At 32.5% G+C, this 27,714-nt stretch overlaps 1 protein-coding gene across 1 annotated transcript in view; it reads right to left on the bottom strand.

Moving 5' to 3' along the window:
- Positions 1-9,300: 9,300 nt before the first annotated feature.
- Positions 9,301-27,714, bottom strand: part of LOC128238333 (sushi, von Willebrand factor type A, EGF and pentraxin domain-containing protein 1-like) — a 49,261-nt gene continuing 30,847 nt past the window's right edge. The window contains exons 10-19 of the mRNA XM_052954155.1: positions 27,534-27,710; positions 26,900-27,067; positions 25,173-25,349; positions 24,539-24,706; positions 22,813-22,989; positions 22,179-22,346; positions 19,185-19,361; positions 17,076-17,243; positions 13,845-13,976; positions 9,301-11,047 (exon numbers count right to left, since the gene is read on the bottom strand). Coding sequence (XP_052810115.1) covers positions 10,755-11,047; positions 13,845-13,976; positions 17,076-17,243; positions 19,185-19,361; positions 22,179-22,346; positions 22,813-22,989; positions 24,539-24,706; positions 25,173-25,349; positions 26,900-27,067; positions 27,534-27,710 — 1,805 coding nt within the window. The 3' untranslated portion in view covers positions 9,301-10,754. The remainder of the gene's footprint in view (positions 11,048-13,844; positions 13,977-17,075; positions 17,244-19,184; positions 19,362-22,178; positions 22,347-22,812; positions 22,990-24,538; positions 24,707-25,172; positions 25,350-26,899; positions 27,068-27,533; positions 27,711-27,714) is intronic.

The raw sequence follows: 27,714 nt of genomic DNA, 5'->3' as shown, positions 1-27,714 counted from the left end.
GAATGTTTTTTTTTTATGACGAAAAAGGTGTGGCAAATCATTAGGAGTGTTTGAACTAAGATACTGACGGATTGAACCCTTCAACAAATGTTGATATATGCTCAAATATTGTCTCTAAACTCCACAATTTTTAATAGCGTCTGTAAGGCGATTCAATAAAGACCAACTTAGCCATATGTTTGTCTTGAGTCCTTTTGGGCATGAGCTTTTGTTGTAAGTTTTCAAAAATGTCCTTGCCTGTACCGGCGTTGGTTCGCTCACCACTAAAACCTGTATTTTATCTGCAATTTCGGTATCAAAAAGTAAAATAGTTATAATATATAAAGTAATTGCAGTTGCCTTAACGAGAAATAAAGTCAGCTTAAACATGAGCGAGTCCCTTTATTATGTTTTTGATATATTGCAAAGTAAAAGAAGTTCGAAAGAGTTTTACGATCTCTAAACTAATGTATAAATTGCTATCGCTGAAACGAACTGTGTTAAAAATAAGAACACTTATTATTTAAGATGTATGTATATCTCTTTAAGGCTTCTTATCGTCGTTGGTTGACATAATAAAAATATTGTCTTCTTATTATAAGCAAAATATATTTGAGTTGTAAGCAGAAAAGAACAGAACAGAACATTTATTAGTCTTAAACATAAAAAGCTCATCGTCATAAAAATATGTTTGAAAAAACAAACTATGGCATGATATTATATCGAAAGCATTTATAATATTTCTTTCATGCTTTACGATGAAATATGGGGTATTAACAGTGAAATAACAACTGTGAAAATATCAATTTGATATTTTCACTGCAAAATAAGGAGTGAAAATATCAATTTTCAGAACTACTTTTAAAATCCTTTGTTGTTACATGTACTTGCCTTGGTCAAAACATAACACTGGACTTCAGTAAATTATGTCAAAAAATGTTTAAAAAAATAAAGAAATATTTTATAAATTTAAATAAATATATAATTGGAAATTAACAACTTACCGTTTATTACCGGTTATCCCGTTTATCAAACATTTTACTGATCTTTGAAGCTGAATGTTCGAACATTTGCTTTCATTCCAAACAAATTACAGACAAAAACAACTGTTCGAACATAAATAAAATTTTATAGCATCGTTCAAATGTATTTTGAACTGTTAACCGTTGTAGTACGTAAAATGAGCTTCCTGGAGAATTCACACAACAATTTACAGATAGATCCGATATTTTTTACCCCACCCACATCTCAAAAGTCTCATGACGCGTCACATTGTGTCAACAAACTAGCGTGTCATTTACTCTTCTGGAAAACAAACATTTTAAAGCGAAACAGACTGGTCTCTGACAGTAAGATGACTGAATATTAACTTACTATAAAAACACGCGTATATGCAGTCTTAAACTAAGAAGAATGGTTAAAATCCAATGAGTATCTAACACATTTGACCTTCCAAATTTTCATTCTATAAATAGCGGCGTAGTAATTTGGTTAAAATAAAAAGTGTTTTCATTATTTTTTGGAACATTTGTGCACTAATAATACTTCATTTTTTACTGTTCATAAAGCTTTGCAATAAAAAAACGAGCGAATATTAAGCTTTAAGAATGAATAGCAGAGAACTATTTCTCAGCAAACCGAAAGTAGAAAAGTTGACAGCTATAATTATGCATGAGGGGCGCCCCACGGGTAGCGGCGTAAAGCCCACCCTTTTCAAAATATGGGGTAATTCAGAAATAAATAAAAAACAAATAAAACTCCGAAAATAAGCATAAAATAAACAGAAAATTTGTTTATTTCAGTGTAAGATCGTATTTAATTTCACTCGTGATCATAAAAAAACTACATTTTAATATGTTTTTCTATGACACTCGTGAAATAAAATACGATCTTACACTGAAATAAACAAATATCCTCTATATCTTACATAAATAATGTGAGAATGTGTAAACTAATATCAAGACTGTCTTCAATGTCTAGGTTTAATATGTTAAGCCTTTATAAGGTAATAAGTTATGATTTAGGTTAATATAGAAAATTAATTCTATATGTATACTGATTTATTGTTAATAGGTACAATCACATGATCATGTTGAGTGCTTCATACAATTCATTAGCTGTATAAGAATAATATTGATTTTGAAAATATTTAATACATTTTTATCTGTTTATACCAAAATGCGTTTATAACAATGCCACTATTTCCGGCGCACATATGTTTGCTTTATGTATGTTTGTAAGTTGTATGTATGTGTGTGAGTTTGTGTGTGTTTGTGTGTGTGTGTGTGTGTGTGTGTGTGTGTGCGTGTGTGTGCGCGTGCGTGTGCGTGTATATATATATATAGTTAATAGAGTTTGTGTATGTATATGTATGTTAAGGTGTATAAACAATTGTGAATAGTACAAATCCATGCAAATGTTATGTTCCGTAATGTATACATAAATTATATCATCGCACATATATTCCATGTGTTTCCTAGATGTTTCTTTGTTCTTCTGTATGCTGAATGTCTTAATCGGCATAAATATAAGTATTAATTTTAAGAAGTTTTTAAGAAATTTTAGAAGAAGCTATCAGTTTTTAGAAATATCAGTCAATATAATAGTTTAAATGTACACACAATTCATTTTGTCTAGCAATGTTGGTACTTAAATGAATTGGACTGTTTTTGTGTACTTATTTGTCTTTATAACATAACATGATACATTGTTAATACCTTTTATTTTAAATTGATTTAAATACTATTTTGTACGTCTTCTATTGTACTCAATGATAGTTCAGTTCATAATGAATGAATCTCCGATACTCCACTTGGTATCACTACGTATAATTATAAACGGTTCCCTATCATAATTGATAAAGTAAGATATGAAATGTGTATATGATCGAGTTTGCTATGCACAACTAAAATGAGTGAATAAAAATTGTTAGACCTGACTTGACTTATCTTTTGCTACAGCGTACATGTCGGAGGGCATTGGTTTTGGGTCACGTGGCATTGTATGCGTAGTGGCTAATTCACTACCGGCGTGGCGTTAAGTACTTTTCAAGTGATACCAATTGTGTGTGAGTTCAATATCCATACAGTGCACATGTATCTTTTTGTGCAGAATGACCGTATACTCGGTCGTTATCCGATACACATAATTGCCAATGGCTAAAACTCATATTTAAAATGATATGTTGAGTCCTTGTCTTAGATTGTTGATAAGTATTTATAGTTTCATGAAATAATTGTGATATCATATACAAATGTCTGATTGGATCAGGAAAAATCCTTTGTTTAAACATACAAAGGTAGCCTAAAGTGGACATTTCAGTGTCTCTATAATGTTTTCAAAGTTGTGTATTTTTCACATTATGTCAGCAAACTTTAAAATGACTCAAGATAACGGACGCGTTTTGATAAAGACAGCAAACTATTCTGTAATTAAGATGATCTTGATACAATAGACTGTCGACTAACACAATGTAGAGGATGTGTAATGTACGTTCAATGATATGGCAAGTGTGTAAGGTTCGTATCGCTTTTACTGTTTTGACTTATAACAGTTCACTAAAAAAAGAAAACTCTAACGATTATATGTTTTATCTTACCAATCAATATGTTCCTATACTGTATTTCCTTCGAAACGCTGTGCAAAATCACCATTCTTCGATAAACAAATGTATTTCTGCAGTACTGATGGAGCCACTGATGTCTTGTTTTCCACCAAAAGACAAACACATGCGTTTCTAAGAAATGAATGTTAAATAACGCATGTTTGAAGGTTCTAAAAAACTGAAACATCAACCTGTTATGATGAGTAAAGTATGATGTAACCCTTTAAAGTTATCCGTAAATATGTTTAAGTATTGCATCATTCTCAAATAACCAATTCTGTGTACAAAGTCTTGAAACACGATGTTTCAAAACTAAGAATTTAAAAAGCACACAATGTTAACAGTTTGATGGACATACAATTGACAGAAAATGTTTACAAGTATTCATTATATCTTGTTATTTATGTCATTGTTTTAAAATTGTTTATAATTAACGCCCTAATCAAAGGATGGTCTCCACAAATACAGTACCCTCTGACATAACGCCATACCTAAAATATATGACCGTTTATTCACATGTCGACTTCATGATTTCTATGTCTATGTTTGATCTGTGTGGTGTCAACAAAAACATTTTCTTGCGTGTTTATGTACACATGTTCGTTTGTGGAGGACCTTTACCACTTTATCATTCATTTAAGTATACAGTTTACGTATGTTTAACCGTTTATGAATATATTTCGAAGAAGTACATATGCTGTTGTTTTGCCCTATTTGTATAGCTATTTCAACAAAGTATGTTACTGAAAATGATGCCTTAATCATGCATCTGTGTAACATATTGTCAGCGTCACGATCTAAATGGCCAGTCTTGCACATGCAATATGCTCTGTTTCTTAAGGAACTGTCATCTATATATATGAAAGGGGTTTATCATTCCATCGTCAAAATACATGAAATATAACCCCTTGATAACCCATTTGTAGTCTTTGTCTTTGTGTCATATTTTCGGGATTATGCTACATATGTTTGTGAAATGTACTGAAGTCAGTGCTGAAAAAAGGTACATAAAGTTAAGAAAATAAAAACAATTCGACTTGCTGGTTTTAACATGCATCCTTTAAGTAACATTGCACATACTTATGAATAAAGCACTGTACATTGTAAGGAAGCATGTCTTTTCGTCTTAATTTCGTAAATCGTTTGCTAAAACGTCAAATGTTTCACCTTCGTCGTCCATGTCATTGGTGTACAAAATCATAATAGTCGTAAAATACACCAAGGGGTTAAATACAACTGTTATATCAAACCGTACACAGTGATTCAATCATTCAATAGGTTCAAGTATTCCAAATAAGAGTTATGCGAAGCACAACATTTTCAAAACAGTCGGAACACGGAAAACGAAATGGCTACCTTTAAAAATAACTTCCAGCATATTTTTCATATTTGACGAGTTTCGACAGCCAATGAAAATGGCCCATTTTTCAAATCCCATATAAGGCGAGTTTTGTAGCCAATCAAAACGGAAGAAACTCGTATTAGGCGAGTTTGGTAGATATTGGCCGAGTTGGGTCGATATTGAGCGAGTTCTAGCATATATTGTCTTCAATTGTCTGGTATTGGTACAGCAATTGTCTCTGTATCTCGTCAAATACGTAATAGTTGATTAATAATTTAACATATCAACTCACGATTAAATCAGAGGGCAATCGTTTCAACAAATTTGTACGAAACTTGGTTAGATTGCTTGTCTTAATGTCTAGATCAAGACAAATCATGGATCAAGCTGGTAAGACATAACGTTAGGCCATAGTTGAGCTGCTTAAGTAGTTCGCCAAGACCGCTTTATTGACAAATGCTATGCAATGTAGCGTTACAATACTACTCATCGTAATTTCCTGTGGTGATATATTTTTGATTAGTCAACTTAATCTTAACAGGAAGCGAGTTTGAACAGTTAATCATTGCTCTTCTTTGTCCTACGAATGAGCAATCTTCCTACACAACTCGCCCGGGGTTAACATACTAATGGCTTCAATGAAACTAAGTCATACTGTTTGTCTCTAGTATGAAATATAGGGCTAGGTTATGTTTCACTATTGGAAAAATTGTGTCATAATGTAGATAACTAGGTGATTTAAATACATCTAAGTGGCCATATTTCCTGTTGTATTCTTCATTAAACCTTACGAGAAATAGTTTTAAGGCGCAAATGGCATTTATTTTAACCACTACGTTTTACTGTCCAGAACAGTTGTCAGTGTCTATGATACTCAAAATAAATAATTAATATTTATTTCTTTATTCTCAAAGATTATAACAAAAGCAGACCTGTTTCAAATATCTTCAAAAAATCCCTTTTTACAATTAAAATGTATAAATCCAGTTAACGGTGTGAATATCTTATTTATATGACTACGCAGAAAAATGCAGAAACTCTTAAAAATATGATTTTAATCTGATTATTTTAGAATTGTTTCTAACATGATGTGAATAATAAAGATTTATATCCTCAACATTGTCTCAGCCCAGGAGAGCTTATATGTGTTTCTTAAAATAACAATTCAGTGTTTAGTGTTGTTAATTAATAAATTGATATGTAAAAGTATTGATAGTACATGTATGTAACAATATCATACTGGCACTGTGTACAAAAGACTAACATACTTAAAGAAAGACAAAAATATGGTAGGTATCAAATTATACAGTGTTATCTAATCTGTTTTCAAAGACACACATCAATAAGTGTCGGCGTGCAAACAAGTTATGGAATCTGACCCACACATAAGCTTGTTCTCTGAGAGCTTCATAACTATAATGGAACAGTTTTAGGCCTGGAGAATTTAATACAAATGTGGTATCATTCGAACGCTATTTCAATCGGAATACTATTATGCAAATTAAATGACCAAATGTAAAGAATACGTAAGATAAGTATAGTTTGACTTAAACTAGACGCAAAATGACATATATTGCAATCTCTAATAGTCAATTTATCTTGCTTTTCCGTATACTACACTTCTTGTGTGCGCACAAAACTCTTTTAAATGATACCAACACAATTTGGGGTCACCAAGCATACACATTTAACGTTATGGTTATGGAGCTATAAGACAACTAGAATTCTACATTCACATATTTGCGCATCTGATTCCTTACCCATGATATTTAAACAGCACTTTGTACACATGCTGCAATAAGTCAGACTCCTTATACAAGACAGTTTTGCTACATCCTATACTTTAAATGTCATTCCATTCGGAACTCAACCAGGCTGGACTCCAAGCTGGCACCCGACCAGAAGCCTTTAACGGTTGGTCAGTATTATGCAAAACACTCAACCAGAGTTTTAACACATCACTTGGAATCAACTTGATTTTTAGAATACGCGTTATGGATTGCAAATGTATTGTTATTGTATTCTAAAGTATAATACTAACTGAACTGTTATGTAAAAGTCATATTAGTTTAAAGCTACACACACTCTTTGGGTAATCTTAAAATCATATAGATATTGTTATCCAGTATACATTAATAACAACCGTTTGATGCCATTTAATATCGTTCTAGTGGATTCAGGGGACGCATTCGGTGGCCATCCACCCTAAAGTTATCGACATTTCAATGCCACTATGATAGAAAACATAATTCATTAATAACACCTGAATACACTAGAATACAAACGTGAATGTACTTTACAACTAAGGACGTGTGTCCATTTCAAACAGTCATACACATGGGATCTTTACATGTAAAGGGGGTTCGGGTTTCTCCCTGTAGTCTTCTTTGGCTATTTTAAGGATTTAACGGTGCGTTATGCAGTATTAAATGCATATTTTCTTTCTATCTTATGTCAATGCCAAGCTCGGCAATTTTAGGGCGAATCGGAACTAGGGTAAATATTGGCTGAATTGGTCGTTATGTTGTGTGGTCCTGTGTTGTATTAATTAAGAATCATCTTTGATTTGTTCATGTAATAATAAATGTGTTCTGATGCCGACTTGTGATACAAGACTCCTAGATAAATGTGTTAGAATTCCCGTTTTCATCCTCCCGTCGTTTTCTTTGTTGCTTGACAAATCATCGGGTTGTCACAGCCAGAATCACCACAAACACACACGCAATTTGAATAGCTACCACCGACGCAGATAAATAAGAAGGTTTGTTGCAAATGGTTGACCAGTACAATTGATCAAGTCAAGGAAGAAACGCTTTCGTTTGCATTCAGTAGAAATCAATTACATAATCGATTGTAACATACCAACGAATGTTTCTTCCTTCGTTCTCATTCAAATAATTTTATTGGAATTTGGAAAAAAGTCGAAAGCCGTGACGTTTTTGGCGTCTAACTAAATGTTCGCCGATAATTATTATTGTGCAGATCCACTGAGTGCTAAATATTGTGTAGCTGTTGATGTGCTTTTTTGATTAATACTATCTATCATATGTTTCCGGGTCCGGATAGAACAATATCCGATCCAAGTGCACCGGCGTTGCCAGGTAACCAGGCTTGCCGAGTTACCGGGGGTAGGATTTTTCTTTTTGGACCGGACACACATAATTGATATTTTTTTCAAGCGTATCTTACATTTCACCAAAAAGCGCGTGCGCTGATATTATCCTTCAATATAACGTATTTGAAGGGTTATTTTGTTTCGTTTTGAAGCTATATTTTTGTTAAGCAAGTGTTAATGGAAATTATATATTGAAATATCATAAGTATGCTTACTTAAACTACATAATAAAAGAAATAAAAGGTATTGCGACACAGCGCGTGACTAATCTAGTATGGGCAGAAAGAGTTTTACAGCACAGCTAAATTCATCAAAAATGCCTGCAGGGAGCTCTTTTTTCATGTGGTCGGAAAGTATATGGACTTCGTATGCTTCGTTTGTTAAGTAATTGTAGGCATATGCACGGAGGTTGTATTCTGCGTGATCGGATAAAATAAAGTCCCCGTAGGCATTGTTCATTTGGTAAATATCGGCACCTGTAGGGAGGTGGTTTTCCATGTGGTCAGAAAGTATATATACTTCGAGTACTCCGTTTGTTAAGTTATTGTAGGCATATGCACGGAGGTTGTATTCTGCGTGGTCGGATAAAATAAAGTCCCCGTAGGCATTGTTCATTTGGTAAATATCGGCACCTGTAGGGAGGTGGTTTTCCATGTGGTCAGAAAGTATATCTACTTCGAGTACTCCGTTTGTTAAGTTATTGTAGGCATATGAACGGAGGTTGTATTCTGCGTGGTCAGATAAGACATAGTCTCCATCGTCTCCATTTGCTTGGTTCATATCGTCAACTGTAGGGTATTGGTTTTCCATGTGGTCGCAATGTAAATAAACTTCGTATACTCCGATTGTTAAGTTAATCTAGACATATATACGGAGGTTGTATTTGCGTGGTATAATAAAGTCCCCGTAGACCCCGTTTGTATGGTGAATATCAGCACCTGCATGGAGGTCGTTTTCCATGTGGTCGGAAAGTATATCGACTTCGTATACTCCGTTTGTTAAGATATCGAAGGCATATGAACCTGAGGTTGTATTCTGCGTGATCAGAAAAGATAAAGTCTCCCTAGACACCATTTACTTGGTAAATATCGGAACATTTAGCTGTTTTTTGCGTAGTCGGATAAGGTGTGGCAATTTTATTACCCCTATGTTAGTTTTAACGCTGTATTTGTGTATGCGACACTTTGCTGGCAAATGACAAATTGTATGATTGTTTTGTTAGCAAAGCTGCTCTAACATAACAACTATAGATTTGTTGATTAAATATGTTTATTATAGCGTGTACAATACATTTTATTAAAAAGATATGCAAAGTACTGGATGCAAGACCGGGAACATAAGCAGATTAAATAAACATCAAATGAACAATGGGAACCGGCTATAAATGCATTTCAACAACAGTGTTGAAGTTACCTAATGCTAAGACGATATTGTGTAAATTAATACAACGGTTTAGTTTAAAACATCTTAGTAGCATAATGGAAAGAGATTAGGTTATCTTAACATTTTAAGTCAGATGTTTTGGAATGCATAATTTTAATACTAAAGAAAAAAAAAACACTTTAAAAATATATACCAGTATATTAAAAAACGAAAATGGCACAGCACAAGACATAAAAAACGTTCAGAACTGCACTATTTGCAACATGAACATGTATAACGTGAGAAGAAAGTAAAAATGGTTAAGAAAGATGTTTCATAATCATTTTGCAAAAGTACTAGGGATGGTATGGTATGAAACAATTAATTATCATAATTGTAACAGATTGGGTATTAATATAATGGTGAATAGCTCTTTTAAGATTTCAAAATATTTAAAAGTCTAAAGGCGCACAATATAGGTTGATGCAAATCATGTGTTACTCATTTGTGAAAATTTAGAAAAAAAAATGTTGTACGCTTCGGAAATTACACATTTTTATGAAAGTTATAACGCTTTCAAATTCAATGCTATTGCATATTCTTTCACGTTTTTTGGGCGTGTTTTCTCATCGAGTGCACAGTTTATTAACACAACATATCAAGGCAAAATGCCCGTGTTTAAACACTTAATGATGACAAACATATTTCAAAATATAGTCAATGTACAAAATGAATATAAATCGCATGAGCAAATCACACAGCAAAACTCTCACATCAATTTATCTTATAGCGTTACTTTTTAATGACGTCAGTATTACATGATACATTGAAACATTTTTTCCATTACTTCCATGGCATAATACGCGTAAACAACAACATATATATTTAAACTGACAATTAGAGTAATGCAATTAATTGAAATTATTGTTTTTTTATAATCTTCATTCAAATGTCATTCTTGAATAAAATGAATTTCATAATCTGACTCATTAAATGCAATACAGTTTCTGTAGCAATGTAATATTGCAACAATAACAGCTCCGACATCATGATACATACACACAGGATTATATTCTAATGTTTGATGAACCGTGATTTCAAATTTGAATTATCGTCTTAATATTTTAAACACATTTAATAATGAACTATTCTAACATGACTTATAGGTCCATTCTTAACCAATATTTCATAAAGCCCGTTAAATATTTGTGTAATAGTGTAGGACAATCAAATGTGAAACCAATTTTGATTTTGAACAATTATGAAAATAAAATGAAATTATCATGGCGAAAAATATTCATGCACATTGTCCTTCGTAAAAAACATCGATTTACAATTTCAGGACAACGAAATTAAATCTCGTCGTAAACATTACATTGTTCACAATTAGTGTCTGTGTTCTGGTAGAGTGAGTGCTGTAGTGACTCGTATTCATCTTCATCGGTATTTGTTTGAGCAATTGCGAACGTTTGCAGACTTGTGACATTTCTGTCCCTGACACTTGTGTAAATATTTCCGTGGTCAGCCTCTCGTCGTTGTCTTCGTTGCTTGATGAAGTATGCGGTGGTGACAGCCAGAATCACAACCAACACACATGCAATTGGAACAGCTACTTTCACCAGCAGTGATACTGTAGTAGGTTCGACTGAAATATTTTCAACTGACCGAATCATTTAAGAAAAATAAATGTTAACATTTGATTCTTCTTATGCAGTTTGGGATTTATAAATTTGCTTTCGCTTCTAGGTTCCAAAATCCTGCAATTGTAAACAAATAAACCAAACACCTTAAGCAATTACTCATTTATATCTTAGTTTTGATAAATGAGTAGTTATCTTTGAGTATAGGTGTATTTATCTCTCGAATTTAATTCATTAACTTTGTTTGTTTATATTTTATCGTTGTTGTGTATATAGAAACATGCATTATTTGACATTGATATTGTTCTTTGGTACCAACTGAACCTGCTGTTTATATGTTATTCTCGCCATGTATGGGGGAAATAAAACAACGACTTATCTATCAATCCATCAATTTGCGTGATAATAAGTATCAGTCTTGACAGCGTAAAATGTTAATACAGCAAACGAGACTTGATACAGGTCGTCAGAAAAACGTTTATTTGTAATATTTCTTTTTTACATCTTTTTTCAATTAATTTAATTTTAATGGATAGTTCGCATACCTAAGCGAAGAAACTGCATTTACGCTGCAATATTTACACAACTAAACTCGTGAAATATAGCTTTTCGTGCTCACTCTCTGAAATATATTGCGATCGTACACAAAAATAAATTATAATCCTTTAAATTATAGTAACTTTAAGATTATCGAATCTCAAAAACTTCCAGATCAAAATTTTCTATCATTTTGACCCATTTTATTTAAGATATCGACCCATAAATAAGCTTTTTTATCTAATGATTCAATCGTGTTGTTTAATATATTTATTTCTTGAAACCCTGTTGGATTGCACCTTTTAAGGATACGTCTACCTAAGAACGATCATATATGTCATATCTAATAATTTACTTACATAAAATATGGATTAACACCAAATATATAAATTCGGATTTTTTATATAAGTAATCAAAAACGATAATGAGAGTATTGTTTGAATAAAATAAGATATCCATTGTTTTCCTAACTGACGTGGAGTGGTATACTGCAGTGTCATATTCAGCTCCCACTTTCCAGCGGGTGTATATACCACGTGATAAATAACGTCATAAATGCTGTCTGAAGGCAACAATTTGCTTAGAATAAAACAAGGACTTTTATTTTCTTCACCATTTTAAATGAAACAAAGGGCATTCTATGCCGCTTTAAGAGTCCCGCCTTCGTTTTATTACCAGAGTTTGATTAGATGATGAGAATCCTCAAACACTTCGACAAACGTGTTTCCAAAATAATGTTTTGACAGTGTTCCAACAGGCGGCGGGTTTGTGAAATGGTTTTTCAAAGTGTTTAAAGAAACTATACTCACAATTAAACTCTGGTGATAGACCGAATGCGGGGCTCCGTAGCGGCGTAGACTGCGCTATGTTTCATTTAAAATGGTGAAGAAATAGAAAACGTTTTCTCCCACCTCAGATAAGTAGATCAAATGATTTAACCATGTTAGAAATTATTATCTTGCCCACGGGCGTTGATAAAATGCCCGTATGGAACTCCTTTTATATGGTCACCATATTGTAATTACCTCCCTTGTTGAAGACTGTCGTCTGTAGCATCATAGAAACCTTGTCTTGTGGCAATATTTAGAACGCTTATTAATTATTTCTCGCCTCAAATGTCACCATAAAACAGTTTTCACGCACCTTTCAAGAAATAATGCTTCAGTTTTCTTAGACCGATTTGCCTATAAACATAATCTGAATCACTGCGCGCATATTGATGAAAAAGCATTTACCATAGCCGCTCGTGTAAGATAGGTTCATTCCGACCCTCGCGCAGGGTGTTTTGAAGAACACTCGGTAAACTTCGTTTCCGCAAAACACCCTACGCTCGGGTCGGAATGAACCTATCTAACACTCTCGGCCATGGAAGATACTTATAATCTTTGCTTTAAGTCCTCATTTGAAGCAAAATGTTGCCTTCCGACGTAGCATTTATGAAGTGATTTATCACGTGGTATACACACAATGCTTTCCCACCCTTCCCTGAAAATTATCGTGCATTTATGAAGTATGATACGGATATTTTCAGCAAGATTGAAGATGGATTGGATTAATTCGCTGATGCGATCTTTGTTTTACTTAATCTAGAAACAATGTACTTGGATGAAAAAGGGTTTACGCTGCGAACGTGGACTGCTCCAGGTGTTATTAAAGAAGTGATATAAGGGAAGGTTTGAAATTTCTCGTTGAATGTATATAGGAAAGTTAAGTAACGTGTAAAACAAATGAATTAAGCAAGGATAACTTCGCTAATATTTTTAAATCTTTTTGAGAATGGTATTGAGACAATACGAATGTATACTTGTACATATGTACATAGGTAAAAGGCGTGTGTTTGTTCTCGGAACAAAACCTCAGGGTTTGTGTTTTGAAACACAACACTTTGTAAACTTTATATACAAAAAGGTACGTGTTCACAGTAAATGCCTACGATAGAATTAATATAATATGAGTTGTAAGACAATTTTCTTTAAGACGTTACATATTATCCTTGTCTTACCTCGTTTAAAGATAAATCACTTCGTTTTAGTTGTGTTCTATCATTGAAGAACATCGCCACACGATTGTAAATACATTATCGAAAGACTTGAAACAAACTTTACATGCTGCATGTTTCCAGTGATCTGCTGTCCAGTTCTTTGTGTAAAACCAGCCTCTACTTACACCAAACAGGTCCAGAGACTTAAGAATGAAATGCAAATTAAACATAAAATAAATGAGTTTAATCTATAAATAGTCTCCATGCATTGCAACAACACGTACCTTCGCACTTCCCACCAGAAGTGGCTCCGTTACTATCGAAGTACCCGGTTGGACACGAACACAGTAGGGTGTCACCATCGCAAACAGCATGTGGGTCAGTGCAGGTAATGTCCGAACAATCATAGCCTACATCTGAAACAGTTTTTCAAGAAGCAAACCAATTAAAAATGAAAAAAAAGTATAGATGTTTATGTTTTTATTCAGAACTAGTTTGGTTAACATCATGTTACGATTGTATACGCATTTTCAATTCAGTATCTTATTGTATAGTAATCGAGTTTTAAATGAACGGTGACCTAGATTCATTTCAACTTACTATATGTTCCCCTATGATATTTTTGCACGATGTACGTTGTCAAGATTTGTCTTAAATATGCTAGAATGTTCTGTTTAGTGAAAGTATATATGTTTTAGAATAGACAAGATATTTATAATTATTAAGAGAATGTTGATAAGGATATGGAATGTACGGGAACATTTTCATTTGTGTCTACGGGCAATCTTCTGTGAAGTTTTGTTGTTGTTATTGTTAAAGTTTCTGTAAAACGTTATCAAGTCTTTATGAATTTCTTTTTGTAAAATCTTTGATTTAGTTTGATTATTTTCTGAGGATTACATTTTCAACCGTTTGAGGGAATAATTCTGAAAGTGTTGTTGGATTTAACTAGTTCTCATCTAGTCTGTTGATTATTTCATGTGGATTAATATAAAAAACACGAGGATCACTGAAGATATTATATATTTTGGACATTATTCTTTATTTTAAGTATTTAATTTCAACAATACTTATTTGAAATTTCTTTTGTAAAATTGTTAGTTAATAAATATTGTTGTTTCAAATATGTTGCTGGTTTCGTTTCTCTTCTTCTGTTGCGTTTAAATGTGTTGCTAGCGAGAAATAAAATAATATATAAAAGTTCCTATTTGGATTTAACAGTCATACCAGTATCAATTTAACAAACAAATAAACAAATAGCCAAATTAGCCGCCATAGGCATACTGGTATTACAGTGCCTACGCTTATTGCCGGATCTTTTAAAATAAACATATTTTATGTTAAGAACATGTATCTTGCATTTTGATTTGAATGATTGTACCGTCAAATCAGATTGCAAATTTTCAGGTAACTTGTTCCTGACCAGAAGAGTCGGCTTTAATAAACGAATTTAAGCGTTTCATGTGTTGTGTTTTAAAAAAATATTTTTGGCGAAATCCTCTTTTAGAAGTTTCATTTTTGAGAAAGCAATCACATCTTGCATATAATCAGGGTATTTGGTTGTTTAATGTGTTATACACAAGAATGCCTGTGTTGTATTTGATTCGATTTTAAAAAGTCATTCATTTAAGTCGTACAAGTATTTTTGATTTATTTAGAATATTTTGCCAGCTCTTTATTCAATGTAGTGTTCTTTTTCTTACATGTTTATGCTTCTTGTTTGCCCCTACCGGACATTATATATGAGTGGTGAAAATAAAACAAAATAGCTTCAATCAGAGGATAGACAAATGCTTTAGAAATGATTGTTTGAAATTAAGCTGTTGGAAACATTTTGTAATTGAAGTTATCAATCATATTCATATTATGTTTGATTTACAAAATACCAAAGGACCCAGTACGGTGCCCTTTGGCAGTTGACTTTGCTGATTAGATATGTATGTTATATTCAGTATTTCATTGTTTATTAATGTAATTCTATTGTTTGTTGTAGCCTTCATTATTTGGCCATTGAAATACTAACATCAGTAAAGATATTTATGAATTTGGACGTTAGAAATTATTCTTTTCTGTAGATAATTTTAGCAGTACTCATTTCAAATTATTTTTGAAATTTTAAGTATGTATAATTTGTCTTTTTTTTGCTGGTTTCTGCTTCTCTGGTGGTCGGAGCAACTTTTGATAGTCCAATTTTAAGATTGAATCTTTATTTTTCTATTTATTGTAACGATATCCATAATTGCTATTTTTAAAAAGTGAAATACTTTCAGCTTATGAAGTAGAATATCATGATAAAATGGATTACAGACTTTTTCTTAAAACAAGAAATAAGATTCCAACTGCTTCATAATTATCAAATGCGTTCAGCCTATCATTAGTTATTCTAAAAGGTGCAGATTGATAGGAATGGGTTTGTCGGATTTATTTTGTAATATATTAATACTTGTCAAGTACATTCTCAGTTGAGAAACTATATGTTTTTCAAATATTTTCGATATTGTTGCGGGAACGAGATGGGTCTATACTTTCTGGTTTTCTCTATCCGAGTGTTATACGTATATAGGTAAAACAAATGCTTCGTTTAACGTATCTGGTACGACCCATGCAGATATACTACTGTTTATAACTGCTGTCAGTGGCAAGACAATATGGTCACCACATAAGTTTCATAGATCATTGTATAAATACATGCTAGATTTACAGTCTTGGAACGCCCGGCGGAAGCATGGGTTTTACTGTTTGTTTGAATCAGTTTATGATAACTCAATTTCACAAATATTCTAGTATTTATCAACAGTTATTTTAGCATATGAAATAAAACATTCAACTCATTGACAGTTTGATGTTAATTCAAACATATAAATGCCAAATGAATGGTATGAGTGTATCTGATTTTAAACATGCACTATTAAAACATTTTACCAGCTGTAAAGGTGATAGTCACTTCCGCGGGCGTGTCACATGCATACCCCATACTACACTTCACACACATTGTCTACAATATTTGATTTTTTTTTATCTTAGACAACCTCCCGGACAGCTATTGTGTTTGTATTTTCTTTAATGGCATGGGTGTATCTTTGCGACACCATCCTGAGAGTGAAATTCCACAGCCTACTTTTACGTCATCTTGATGTAATTTAATTTCTGTTTAGATGACGGTGAGGTATTGACAGATGAATAAACACTAGTCTGGCGAGTACAGTTTATTACAAAAAGTGGCCGATATCTTCTAACTTTTTTTATTTTGAAAAACCAAACAAGTAATATATATTTCAGTAAACACAGTGTATATCTGTAGAAGGCAAAACATTTAGCGGCATACAACTAGAAACAAACTATTATTACGATTATATTTGCAACTATATATGTATGGAATGAAATCATATGTCGGATCAATTTCAAACAGATTTTACATTGTGGAGACAATCAAACTATACGATGCAATGGCTAAAACAGGTCGATAAATTAAATATGAAAATGATGATTAATAGCTCTATTTATGCGCATCCTACCTGGATGACAGACTGGTGGTGTGGTCCAACCGCTTGTCGAGCATGAAATAATCTCTGCACCCGACGACGTATATCCAGAATTACACGAGTACGTTACACGTGTACCGATGAGTGTTTTTGTGGGAGTTGTATACGTGCTGTAAGGCACCGCTGGTACAGTACCGCAATCTGTGTATCAAAAAACTTTATTAAAAAAGAAAAATCTATCTATTGAGCTTATATCCCATGATTTATTTATATATTTAATATTGCTTTTAATATTCTTATTATAGTATATTAACAACTCAAGTGTATTATGATGTGAAAAATAAACACAAGATTTCATGCATCAGTAAGCTCACTCTAATAAACCTTTATTCGTTATGAAATAAAACAAATGATATTCACTTTCTAAGCTACGATGAGAATAAAAATAAATTTAAATGGTGGCCAATTAATTTGTTTTAAACTTTGAGCGTTCTATAATTATAAAAAGGACATTTTGCACGGGTTCAATATTTTTACGAAATAAAATTATTTGTTTTAATAAATAAATATGATACTAAATGCGAATGTTTAGACTTTTGGTAGTAGCATGTATTTAACCAAAATATTGAGCCAGCGATAAAGGAAATAGGTTAGTACATTGGACACAGTCTTAATTGGACCTTTATGTTTTCAGGTGTCAGACAAGGCTGACCTCTTTCCCAGTATTTATTTATTTGTTGCATCGAGGTATTGTCTATTGAAATAAATAAAAAAGAGAATATTAAAGGTATTAAGGTTAACAATATTAATCTAAAACAAAGCTATTTGCGGGCGATGCTAGTTTCATTTTAGATGGATCAAAAACTCTTTCGACACTCTAGTTTAAACTTTAGATAATTATAGAAATATATCAGGATTAACTCTCTCTAAACAAATCAAAGTGCTCAATCAAGGCATATGATCACTGAATGATAACATAATAAGATTCTGCGACAGCAATTACAAATAGAAGATAAATAAATATCACGCTTTGGGAAACAGAACAGTTTTGAAAACGTTTGCAATTCCAAAATTATTGTACCCATTAACAGTACTTTAATCACATTCTAATAGATTTTAACTGATATTAAACAAAAATACTGAAACATTCATTGGACAATAAACCTGATGAAGTTTCACGAAATCAAATTATGCAGAATTATGAAAATGGAGGTTTAAAAATGCCGGACAATCTAAAATTCGAATGTGCAATAAAATCAAGTTGGTTAAACGATTGTTGTTTCAAAACGGTTCCAAATGGGTAAAAGTATATAAAAAGATAATGATTAAATTTTGAAAAGATTTTATCTTCAAATGTTATCTAGACCCAAATAAAATTGATATGCTTGAAATAAAGTCGAAATTTCTTCTTAAGTTGATATTATTAAACCATGGACAAGTGTAACGTTTAGCAAAGAAGTAAGCTTTATAGCTAAAGAAACTATTTGGAACAATACTTACATTAGACAACAAAACGATGAGACATTTTCTATAAAATTTGGTACTGCAAAGGTGTACAATATATTGAGTATCTGTATAACTTTGAACAAAACAGTTGAAATGGGAGGCAGAACTAGGTGTAAATGATCTTAATTGGAAAAATATTTATACCCAATCATTCAAACTTTGCATTGATACCAAATAAAAGCATTTCATTACAAATTCCTTATTAGAATACTGCCTGATAACAGTAGACTATATCGACACAATATTAGTTCTTGTGTTTTTGTGAGGTTTGCTCAAGGTATATAGATTCGAACAAACATATGTTTTGGGCCGCTATACGATTCAAATATTCGTTTTAAATCATGAGCGGTCCATTTTTATTAAAACTGAATTTTGCAAATGATTTGGCTGATCAAATGAATAAAATACTGAATGTCAATGTTGAAACTAGGGTTTGTTGTATATTATTATGTAACAACGGTAAGCCTACACTAAAACAACACATGTTAATTTAATAAAATAAGGTCTAACACATTTTAAACTGAAAGCAGTGTTTCTAAACGGAAAGCAGTATTTTTTGCATGTAAAATCGATAAGAGTGTAAACATGTTTTTCACAAACCAGTACCCGAATGTGTTATACATATAGCCCTCATACCTCGAGTGCAAGTTGGGAGAGTACCGTCCAATTGGCCGTCAGTTTGACATGTCCTTACTAAATTGCCATCTGTATGGATGTGGCCTCCTGCACATTTGTACGTAACTGTCGTGTTGTAAACAATCGTTGCCCAAGAATCTTTGGAAGCGTCTTGTACGTCCGGTACAGAGCAGGTTACTGTGATAACAAATATATTACATACCTTAGAACTGTTGCAACTTTGTACTTATGCATCAAATCCTTAAACGGACCTTAACAGAATGCATCTTGACAAAGTTGTTTTATTAATTTGTTCAAATTGATTTGATTGATTTATGTACAATCATAGCTAGAAAATATTCAATTTCAATTGCATTAATGATGATTTTCAGTTAAAGTAAGCGTCGCCTGTTGTATGTTTATATGGTGATGTTAAATATAATTTCTTGATGAAATTTCTTGTAAAGTGGTAAATAAACAAAATAGTATAAAAAAAATGTTCTGATTTGACGTTCAATGTTTATTTATTGAAATGTGTATCAAACTTGATAGTTTTTGCCAGTAAACATATAATGTAAATGTCAATCATATCTTAAAAGCTTTCGAACGTGCAATTATGCTATGCAAAGCCATGGCACTAAATTAATGTTATGTAATTTATATCCGGTGATTGTTTTATGTTATTAGGTAAACTTACGTTGGGAAGAAGCACTACCTTTCGGTATATTACCTATTCAAACTTTGTCTCAAAACTCAAACTTGCTTCTAAATGACACACTTATCTTGAAATGATATCGGGTGCTGTTCGGAGTGTTCCGTCCTCCAAACCGTTACTTTAAATTTTAACACGTCGGGTGACAGAAGGCAATCATTTTTTGGTTTGTTTTCCAGAGTGTATGTTACCAAAATAGATAAATAAATTGATGGATCTACGGGTGGATAGATAGTATTAATTGATTGATGTATGTATAGTTGATTTATTACGTGTACAATGTACATCGCCAACAATACATGTGTTCACAATAAATCATGTCAACGTGTTTATGTAATATATTAAATTCAAATCAAACGTGTTTACATACAAACATATAAGTAGTATACCGGTCAAATGGGCAACAACAACCTTATTCTGCGCATGCGCAAAGGTATTCCGTTACTTTGTGTTGCGGGAATTTTCCAAAATATGGAGAACACATGTATAAGACAGTTAAGAGCTACAACCAAAGCAACGTGTTTTTACCATAATTATAGCGTTTGTTGTTGTTTTTCGAGCTGTTGTAACCGAACGCATTAGTGGCTCACGTTCCCAATTTGAGAATTATTAGCGGACATTGAGGATCATTTCCTTTCAATCTCAGAATGACAAGGATCTTAAACTTAACATTTGAGCTTAAATGGTCATACAATTTAATTTCTCCATCGGTGACTCAGCCTATCCCTGTAGTTTTCATTGTATTATCTTTAAATCATATCTTTGTATCAGTATTTAATAATCACCATGAAAGTATTGAAGCAGCAAAACCCACACAATAGCCCATTGAAAAGTCCAAGTTAATCCCCTTTAAAGTCTCAAAAGTGTCCTGTGTGTGTTGATTTTAACCGGATGCATAAACACTACCCGATGTATATGTTAAGATTAATCCCATTACAATATCAAACGTATGATGATTGTAAAGAAGATGCACGGAGCGCGTTGCTTGTCGAAATGTAAATTTAAGTTGATAAGCATGTGTTAAACACATATAGTCAATATGTTCGTGGTTTTGTCGGGATTCCAAAAGAAGTAAGTTTATTTATTTCAAGTGTATATAACAACTTTTTTGTTTAGATTCCCGTATCGTTTTTTATAATACACCATTTAATTGTTTTGAAATAAACCGAACAATGGGTATTGCCCACCGGAACTGTACGTACATGAACGCGTTTTAAAATTACTTTTTTTTAACTTTTCTAAATAAACAGGGACCATGACGCTGTAATTGAAAGTAATAGCATGTGTTTGTTGAGGGCAATAATACTACATTGTTCAGGGAAGCAACACTAGTACATTTTATTATTTAACATATGGAAATATGCGAATTAGGTATATCCAAAGTTTCAAAAACATATTCTATAAATAAATATTGATTGCCACATTCAATATTTTTTAATGATTAACATGATTTATTATTATGGGGGCATAAATGATTCATCTAGTTCTGGGTATGCAGCATTTGATTGACAAAAGTCGATAATATCATTAAAACTTCTTGCAACATAGTTATTACCACCAAAAATATTGGTACTAATATTTTCGAAATATTTATATCATTCATCAGGTCCCAAAATCACGAAATACTTAAGTCAAATCTCAAACTCAATCTCAGCTCATTTTCCAACATAAAAGCATAGTTTTATTCAAAATCTTGTATGCTTTTATATTTTTTGAAAATGAATTTTCTCATAGAATATGTTATTGAAGATTTTTGACAATTGTTCAAAGAAACTTATTCTAGAGGAAAAAAAATATATATACTTGAGTAATTGTTAAAAGGCAAGGAATTGTACTCAAGAAATTTTTGGCTGTAGAATTATTTCCATTAAAATCTAGACCAAAGGTTTCAATCAACATATTCAATGATAGACTGCGGTTTCAAAAATTGTAAAAACATATATTTTTGTCAATGAATTTTGATGATATATGGTAAAACGAGTTGAGATTGAGTTTGAGATTTGACTTAAGTATTTTCGTGATATTGGGGCCATGTGGTATTTGATTTAATTTTTGGAAGATTTGTTGAGTCACATGATTGTATACGTTTGCATTAAACTTGTCCTTATTCAGTAGCCCAAGGGCCTCTCAATTCAAGCTGTATTACGAAATGCATAATCCAACGGACTTGGGCAAATAACTTTCACTTGATTACAAATAATCAATCACAAAACAACCCTTATCAGACAAAAAGTACATTTAATTGCGTTTTACTATAACAATCCGATATAATAATACGATGATGACGATTATTCGCGTCTCACCTGGATGACATAATGGTCGTCTGGTCCAACCATTTGTCAAACATACAATGGTCTCTGCACCCCTCGCCGAATATCCAGAATTACACGAGTACGTTACACGTGCATCGAGGAGTGTGTTTGTATGAGCTGTATACGTGCTGTTTGGCACCACTGGTACGGTGCCACAGTCTGTGTATAAAAACAATTGTTGAATAAAAGCTAATAACCTTGTAAGATTTGTTTAATAAAATCACGATTTCGTGTATCAGAAAGCTCATCCTGATTAACATTAATATTAGAACGCATTTATGATGTTAATAGTAACCATTTCCGTTAATAACCTTGAGCGGTCCATTTGTATCAAATGGAATTTTTTACGGTTTCAGTATCTTTACGGCAACATGTCTTGGCTTAAAAAAATAATCAAATATTAAATGGGATGTTAAGACTATGGTTTCCAATAATTCTATGAGAATGGTGAACCCACGATAAATAACATGATACTGTAAGGAAACATGATCTAAACCTATGCGCTCTCAGACCGGTGGTTTTTCATGTTGGCATTTGAAACCGAAAGCAGTGTTTTGTGAAGGCAAATGCGATTACATGTTCAACATTTTTTCACTAACCATATTGGTAACCTTAATCCACATACCTCGAGTACAGGTTGGTGAAGTACCATCTAATTGGCCGTCAGCTTGACATGTTCTTACTAAATTGCCATCAGTATTGATGTGGCCTACTGCACATGTGTACATAACTGTCGCGTTGTAAGCAATCGTTGCCCCAGAATCTTTGGAAGCATCGTCTACGTCCGGCACATAGCAGGTTACTACGATAACGAGTATATAACAATCAATAGCATTACGAGTGCACCTTTATATTATACTTAATTGCTTAATCGCAACTTTTTACGTAGTACAAATTTAAATACCTTCAGGGGCTTTAACAAATTGTATCTTGACACATTTTGCTATCACTTGAATATATTGATTTGCTTAATTTATGTTTTTGCATTACCACCAAACGACAACAGATGTTTTCATTTGAAATACAGTCTAGCTAATTACCATTCAATATTAATAACGTAATTAATGGTAGTTTTTTTAGTAAACGTAAGCGCCGCCTGATGTATGTTCATAGGGATTTGTTGAATAAAATGTATGGATGGAATTACAAGTAAAGTGTTAAATAAACATGTTAAGATAATTTAAGTTTCGTAATTCAGGTTTAATATATTTTTCTTAATTCAAATGTGTATATATCTCAATAGAATTACTAACGCTACGTTTAATGTACCTGATCAGTATGTATCTATTCATAATTTGTTATCAAATGAAAACTTGCTTCTGAATGACTTTGGGAGCTGTTCGAGAGTTTCCGTCGCCAAAACCATTACTTAAAACTTAGTACATTTTATTATTAAACATATGAAAATATGCGAATAAGGTATATCCAAAGTTTCAAAAACATATTCTATAAATAAATATTGATTGCCACATTCAATATTTTTTTATGATTAACATGATTTATTTTTATGGGGGCATAAATGATTCATCTAGTTCTGGGTATGCAGCATTTGATTGACAAAAGTCGATAATATCATTAAAACTTCTTGCAACATAGTTATTACCACCAAAAATATTGGTACTAATATTTTCGAAATATTTATATCATTCATCAGGTCCCAAAATCACGAAATACTTAAGTCAAATCTCAAACTCAATCTCAGCTCATTTTCCAACATAAAAGCATAGTTTTATTCAAAATCTTGTATGCTTTTATATTTTTTGAAAATGAATTTTCTCATAGAATATGTTATTGAAGATTTTTGACAATTGTTCAAAGAAACTTATTCTAGAGGAAAAAAAATATATATACTTGAGTAATTGTTAAAAGGCAAGGAATTGTACTCAAGAAATTTTTGGCTGTAGAATTATTTCCATTAAAATCTAGACCAAAGGTTTCAATCAACATATTCAATGATAGACTGCGGTTTAAAAAATTGTAAAAACATATATTTTTGTCAATGAATTTTGATGATATATGGTAAAACGAGTTGAGATTGAGTTTGAGATTTGACTTAAGTATTTTCGTGATATTGGGGCCATGTGGTATTTGATTTAATTTTTGGAAGATTTGTTGAGTCACATGATTGTATACGTTTGCATTAAACTTGTCCTTATTCAGTAGCCCAAGGGCCTCTCAATTCAAGCTGTATTACGAAATGCATAATCCAACGGACTTGGGCAAATAACTTTCACTTGATTACAAATAATCAATCACAAAACAACCCTTATCAGACAAAAAGTACATTTAATTGCGTTTTACTATAACAATCCGATATAATAATACGATGATGACGATTATTCGCGTCTCACCTGGATGACATAATGGTCGTCTGGTCCAACCATTTGTCAAACATACAATGGTCTCTGCACCCCTCGCCGAATATCCAGAATTACACGAGTACGTTACACGTGCATCGAGGAGTGTGTTTGTATGAGCTGTATACGTGCTGTTTGGCACCACTGGTACGGTGCCACAGTCTGTGTATAAAAACAATTGTTGAATAAAAGCTAATAACCTTGTAAGATTTGTTTAATAAAATCACGATTTCGTGTATCAGAAAGCTCATCCTGATTAACATTAATATTAGAACGCATTTATGATGTTAATAGTAACCATTTCCGTTAATAACCTTGAGCGGTCCATTTGTATCAAATGGAATTTTTTACGGTTTCAGTATCTTTACGGCAACATGTCTTGGCTTAAAAAAATAATCAAATATTAAATGGGATGTTAAGACTATGGTTTCCAATAATTCTATGAGAATGGTGAACCCACGATAAATAACATGATACTGTAAGGAAACATGATCTAAACCTATGCGCTCTCAGACCGGTGGTTTTTCATGTTGGCATTTGAAACCGAAAGCAGTGTTTTGTGAAGGCAAATGCGATTACATGTTCAACATTTTTTCACTAACCATATTGGTAACCTTAATCCACATACCTCGAGTACAGGTTGGTGAAGTACCATCTAATTGGCCGTCAGCTTGACATGTTCTTACTAAATTGCCATCAGTATTGATGTGGCCTACTGCACATGTGTACATAACTGTCGCGTTGTAAGCAATCGTTGCCCCAGAATCTTTGGAAGCATCGTCTACGTCCGGCACATAGCAGGTTACTACGATAACGAGTATATAACAATCAATAGCATTACGAGTGCACCTTTATATTATACTTAATTGCTTAATCGCAACTTTTTACGTAGTACAAATTTAAATACCTTCAGGGGCTTTAACAAATTGTATCTTGACACATTTTGCTATCACTTGAATATATTGATTTGCTTAATTTATGTTTTTGCATTACCACCAAACGACAACAGATGTTTTCATTTGAAATACAGTCTAGCTAATTACCATTCAATATTAATAACGTAATTAATGGTAGTTTTTTTTAGTAAACGTAAGCGCCGCCTGATGTATGTTCATAGGGATTTGTTGAATAAAATGTATGGATGGAATTACAAGTAAAGTGTTAAATAAACATGTTAAGATAATTTAAGTTTCGTAATTCAGGTTTAATATATTTTTCTTAATTCAAATGTGTATATATCTCAATAGAATTACTAACGCTACGTTTAATGTACCTGATCAGTATGTATCTATTCATAATATGTTATCAAATGAAAACTTGCTTCTGAATGACTTTGGGAGCTGTTCGAGAGTTTCCGTCGCCAAAACCATTACTTAAAACTTAGTACATTTTATTATTAAACATATGAAAATATGCGAATTAGGTATATCCAAAGTTTCAAAAACATATTCTATAAATAAATATTGATTGCCACATTCAATATTTTTTTATGATTAACATGATTTATTATTATGGGGGCATAAATGATTCATCTAGTTCTGGGTATGCAGCATTTGATTGACAAAAGTCGATAATATCATTAAAACTTCTTGCAACATAGTTTTTACCACCAAAAATATTGGTACTAATATTTTCGAAATATTTATATCATTCATCAGGTCCCAAAATCACGAAATACTTAAGTCAAATCTCAAACTCAATCTCAGCTCATTTTCCAACATAAAAGCATAGTTTTATTCAAAATCTTGTATGCTTTTATATTTTTTGAAAATGAATTTTCTCATAGAATATGTTATTGAAGATTTTTGACAATTGTTCAAAGAAACTTATTCTAGAGGAAAAAAAATATATATACTTGAGTAATTGTTAAAAGGCAAGGAATTGTACTCAAGAAATTTTTGGCTGTAGAATTATTTCCATTAAAATCTAGACCAAAGGTTTCAATCAACATATTCAATGATAGACTGCGGTTTAAAAAATTGTAAAAACATATATTTTTGTCAATGAATTTTGATGATATATGGTAAAACGAGTTGAGATTGAGTTTGAGATTTGACTTAAGTATTTTCGTGATATTGGGGCCATGTGGTATTTGATTTAATTTTTGGAAGATTTGTTGAGTCACATGATTGTATACGTTTGCATTAAACTTGTCCTTATTCAGTAGCCCAAGGGCCTCTCAATTCAAGCTGTATTACGAAATGCATAATCCAACGGACTTGGGCAAATAACTTTCACTTGATTACAAATAATCAATCACAAAACAACCCTTATCAGACAAAAAGTACATTTAATTGCGTTTTACTATAACAATCCGATATAATAATACGATGATGACGATTATTCGCGTCTCACCTGGATGACATAATGGTCGTCTGGTCCAACCATTTGTCAAACATACAATGGTCTCTGCACCCCTCGCCGAATATCCAGAATTACACGAGTACGTTACACGTGCATCGAGGAGTGTGTTTATATGAGCTGTATACGTGCTGTTTGGCACCACTGGTACGGTGCCACAGTCTGTGTATAAAAACAATTGTTGAATAAAAGCTAATAACCTTGTAAGATTTGTTTAATAAAATCACGATTTCGTGTATCAGAAAGCTCATCCTGATTAACATTAATATTAGAACGCATTTATGATGTTAATAGTAACCATTTCCGTTAATGACCTTGAGCGGTCCATTTGTATCAAATGGAATTTTTTACGGTTTCAGTATCTTTACGGCAACATGTCTTGGCTTAAAAAAATAATCAAATATTAAATGGGATGTTAAGACTATGGTTTCCAATAATTCTATGAGAATGGTGAACCCACGATAAATAACATGATACTGTAAGGAAACATGATCTAAACCTATGCGCTCTCAGACCGGTGGTTTTTCATGTTGGCATTTGAAACCGAAAGCAGTGTTTTGTGAAGGCAAATGCGATTACATGTTCAACATTTTTTCACTAACCATATTGGTAACCTTAATCCACATACCTCGAGTACAGGTTGGTGAAGTACCATCTAATTGGCCGTCAGCTTGACATGTTCTTACTAAATTGCCATCAGTATTGATGTGGCCTACTGCACATGTGTACATAACTGTCGCGTTGTAAGCAATCGTTGCCCCAGAATCTTTGGAAGCATCGTCTACGTCCGGCACATAGCAGGTTACTAC

This window comes from Mya arenaria, chromosome 6 (assembly GCF_026914265.1).
Source record: "Mya arenaria isolate MELC-2E11 chromosome 6, ASM2691426v1".
In the NCBI taxonomy this organism is placed as follows: domain Eukaryota; kingdom Metazoa; phylum Mollusca; class Bivalvia; order Myida; family Myidae; genus Mya; species Mya arenaria.
The sequence above is the reverse complement of the archived record's forward strand: the minus strand, read 5'-3'. Positions and strand labels throughout refer to the sequence as shown.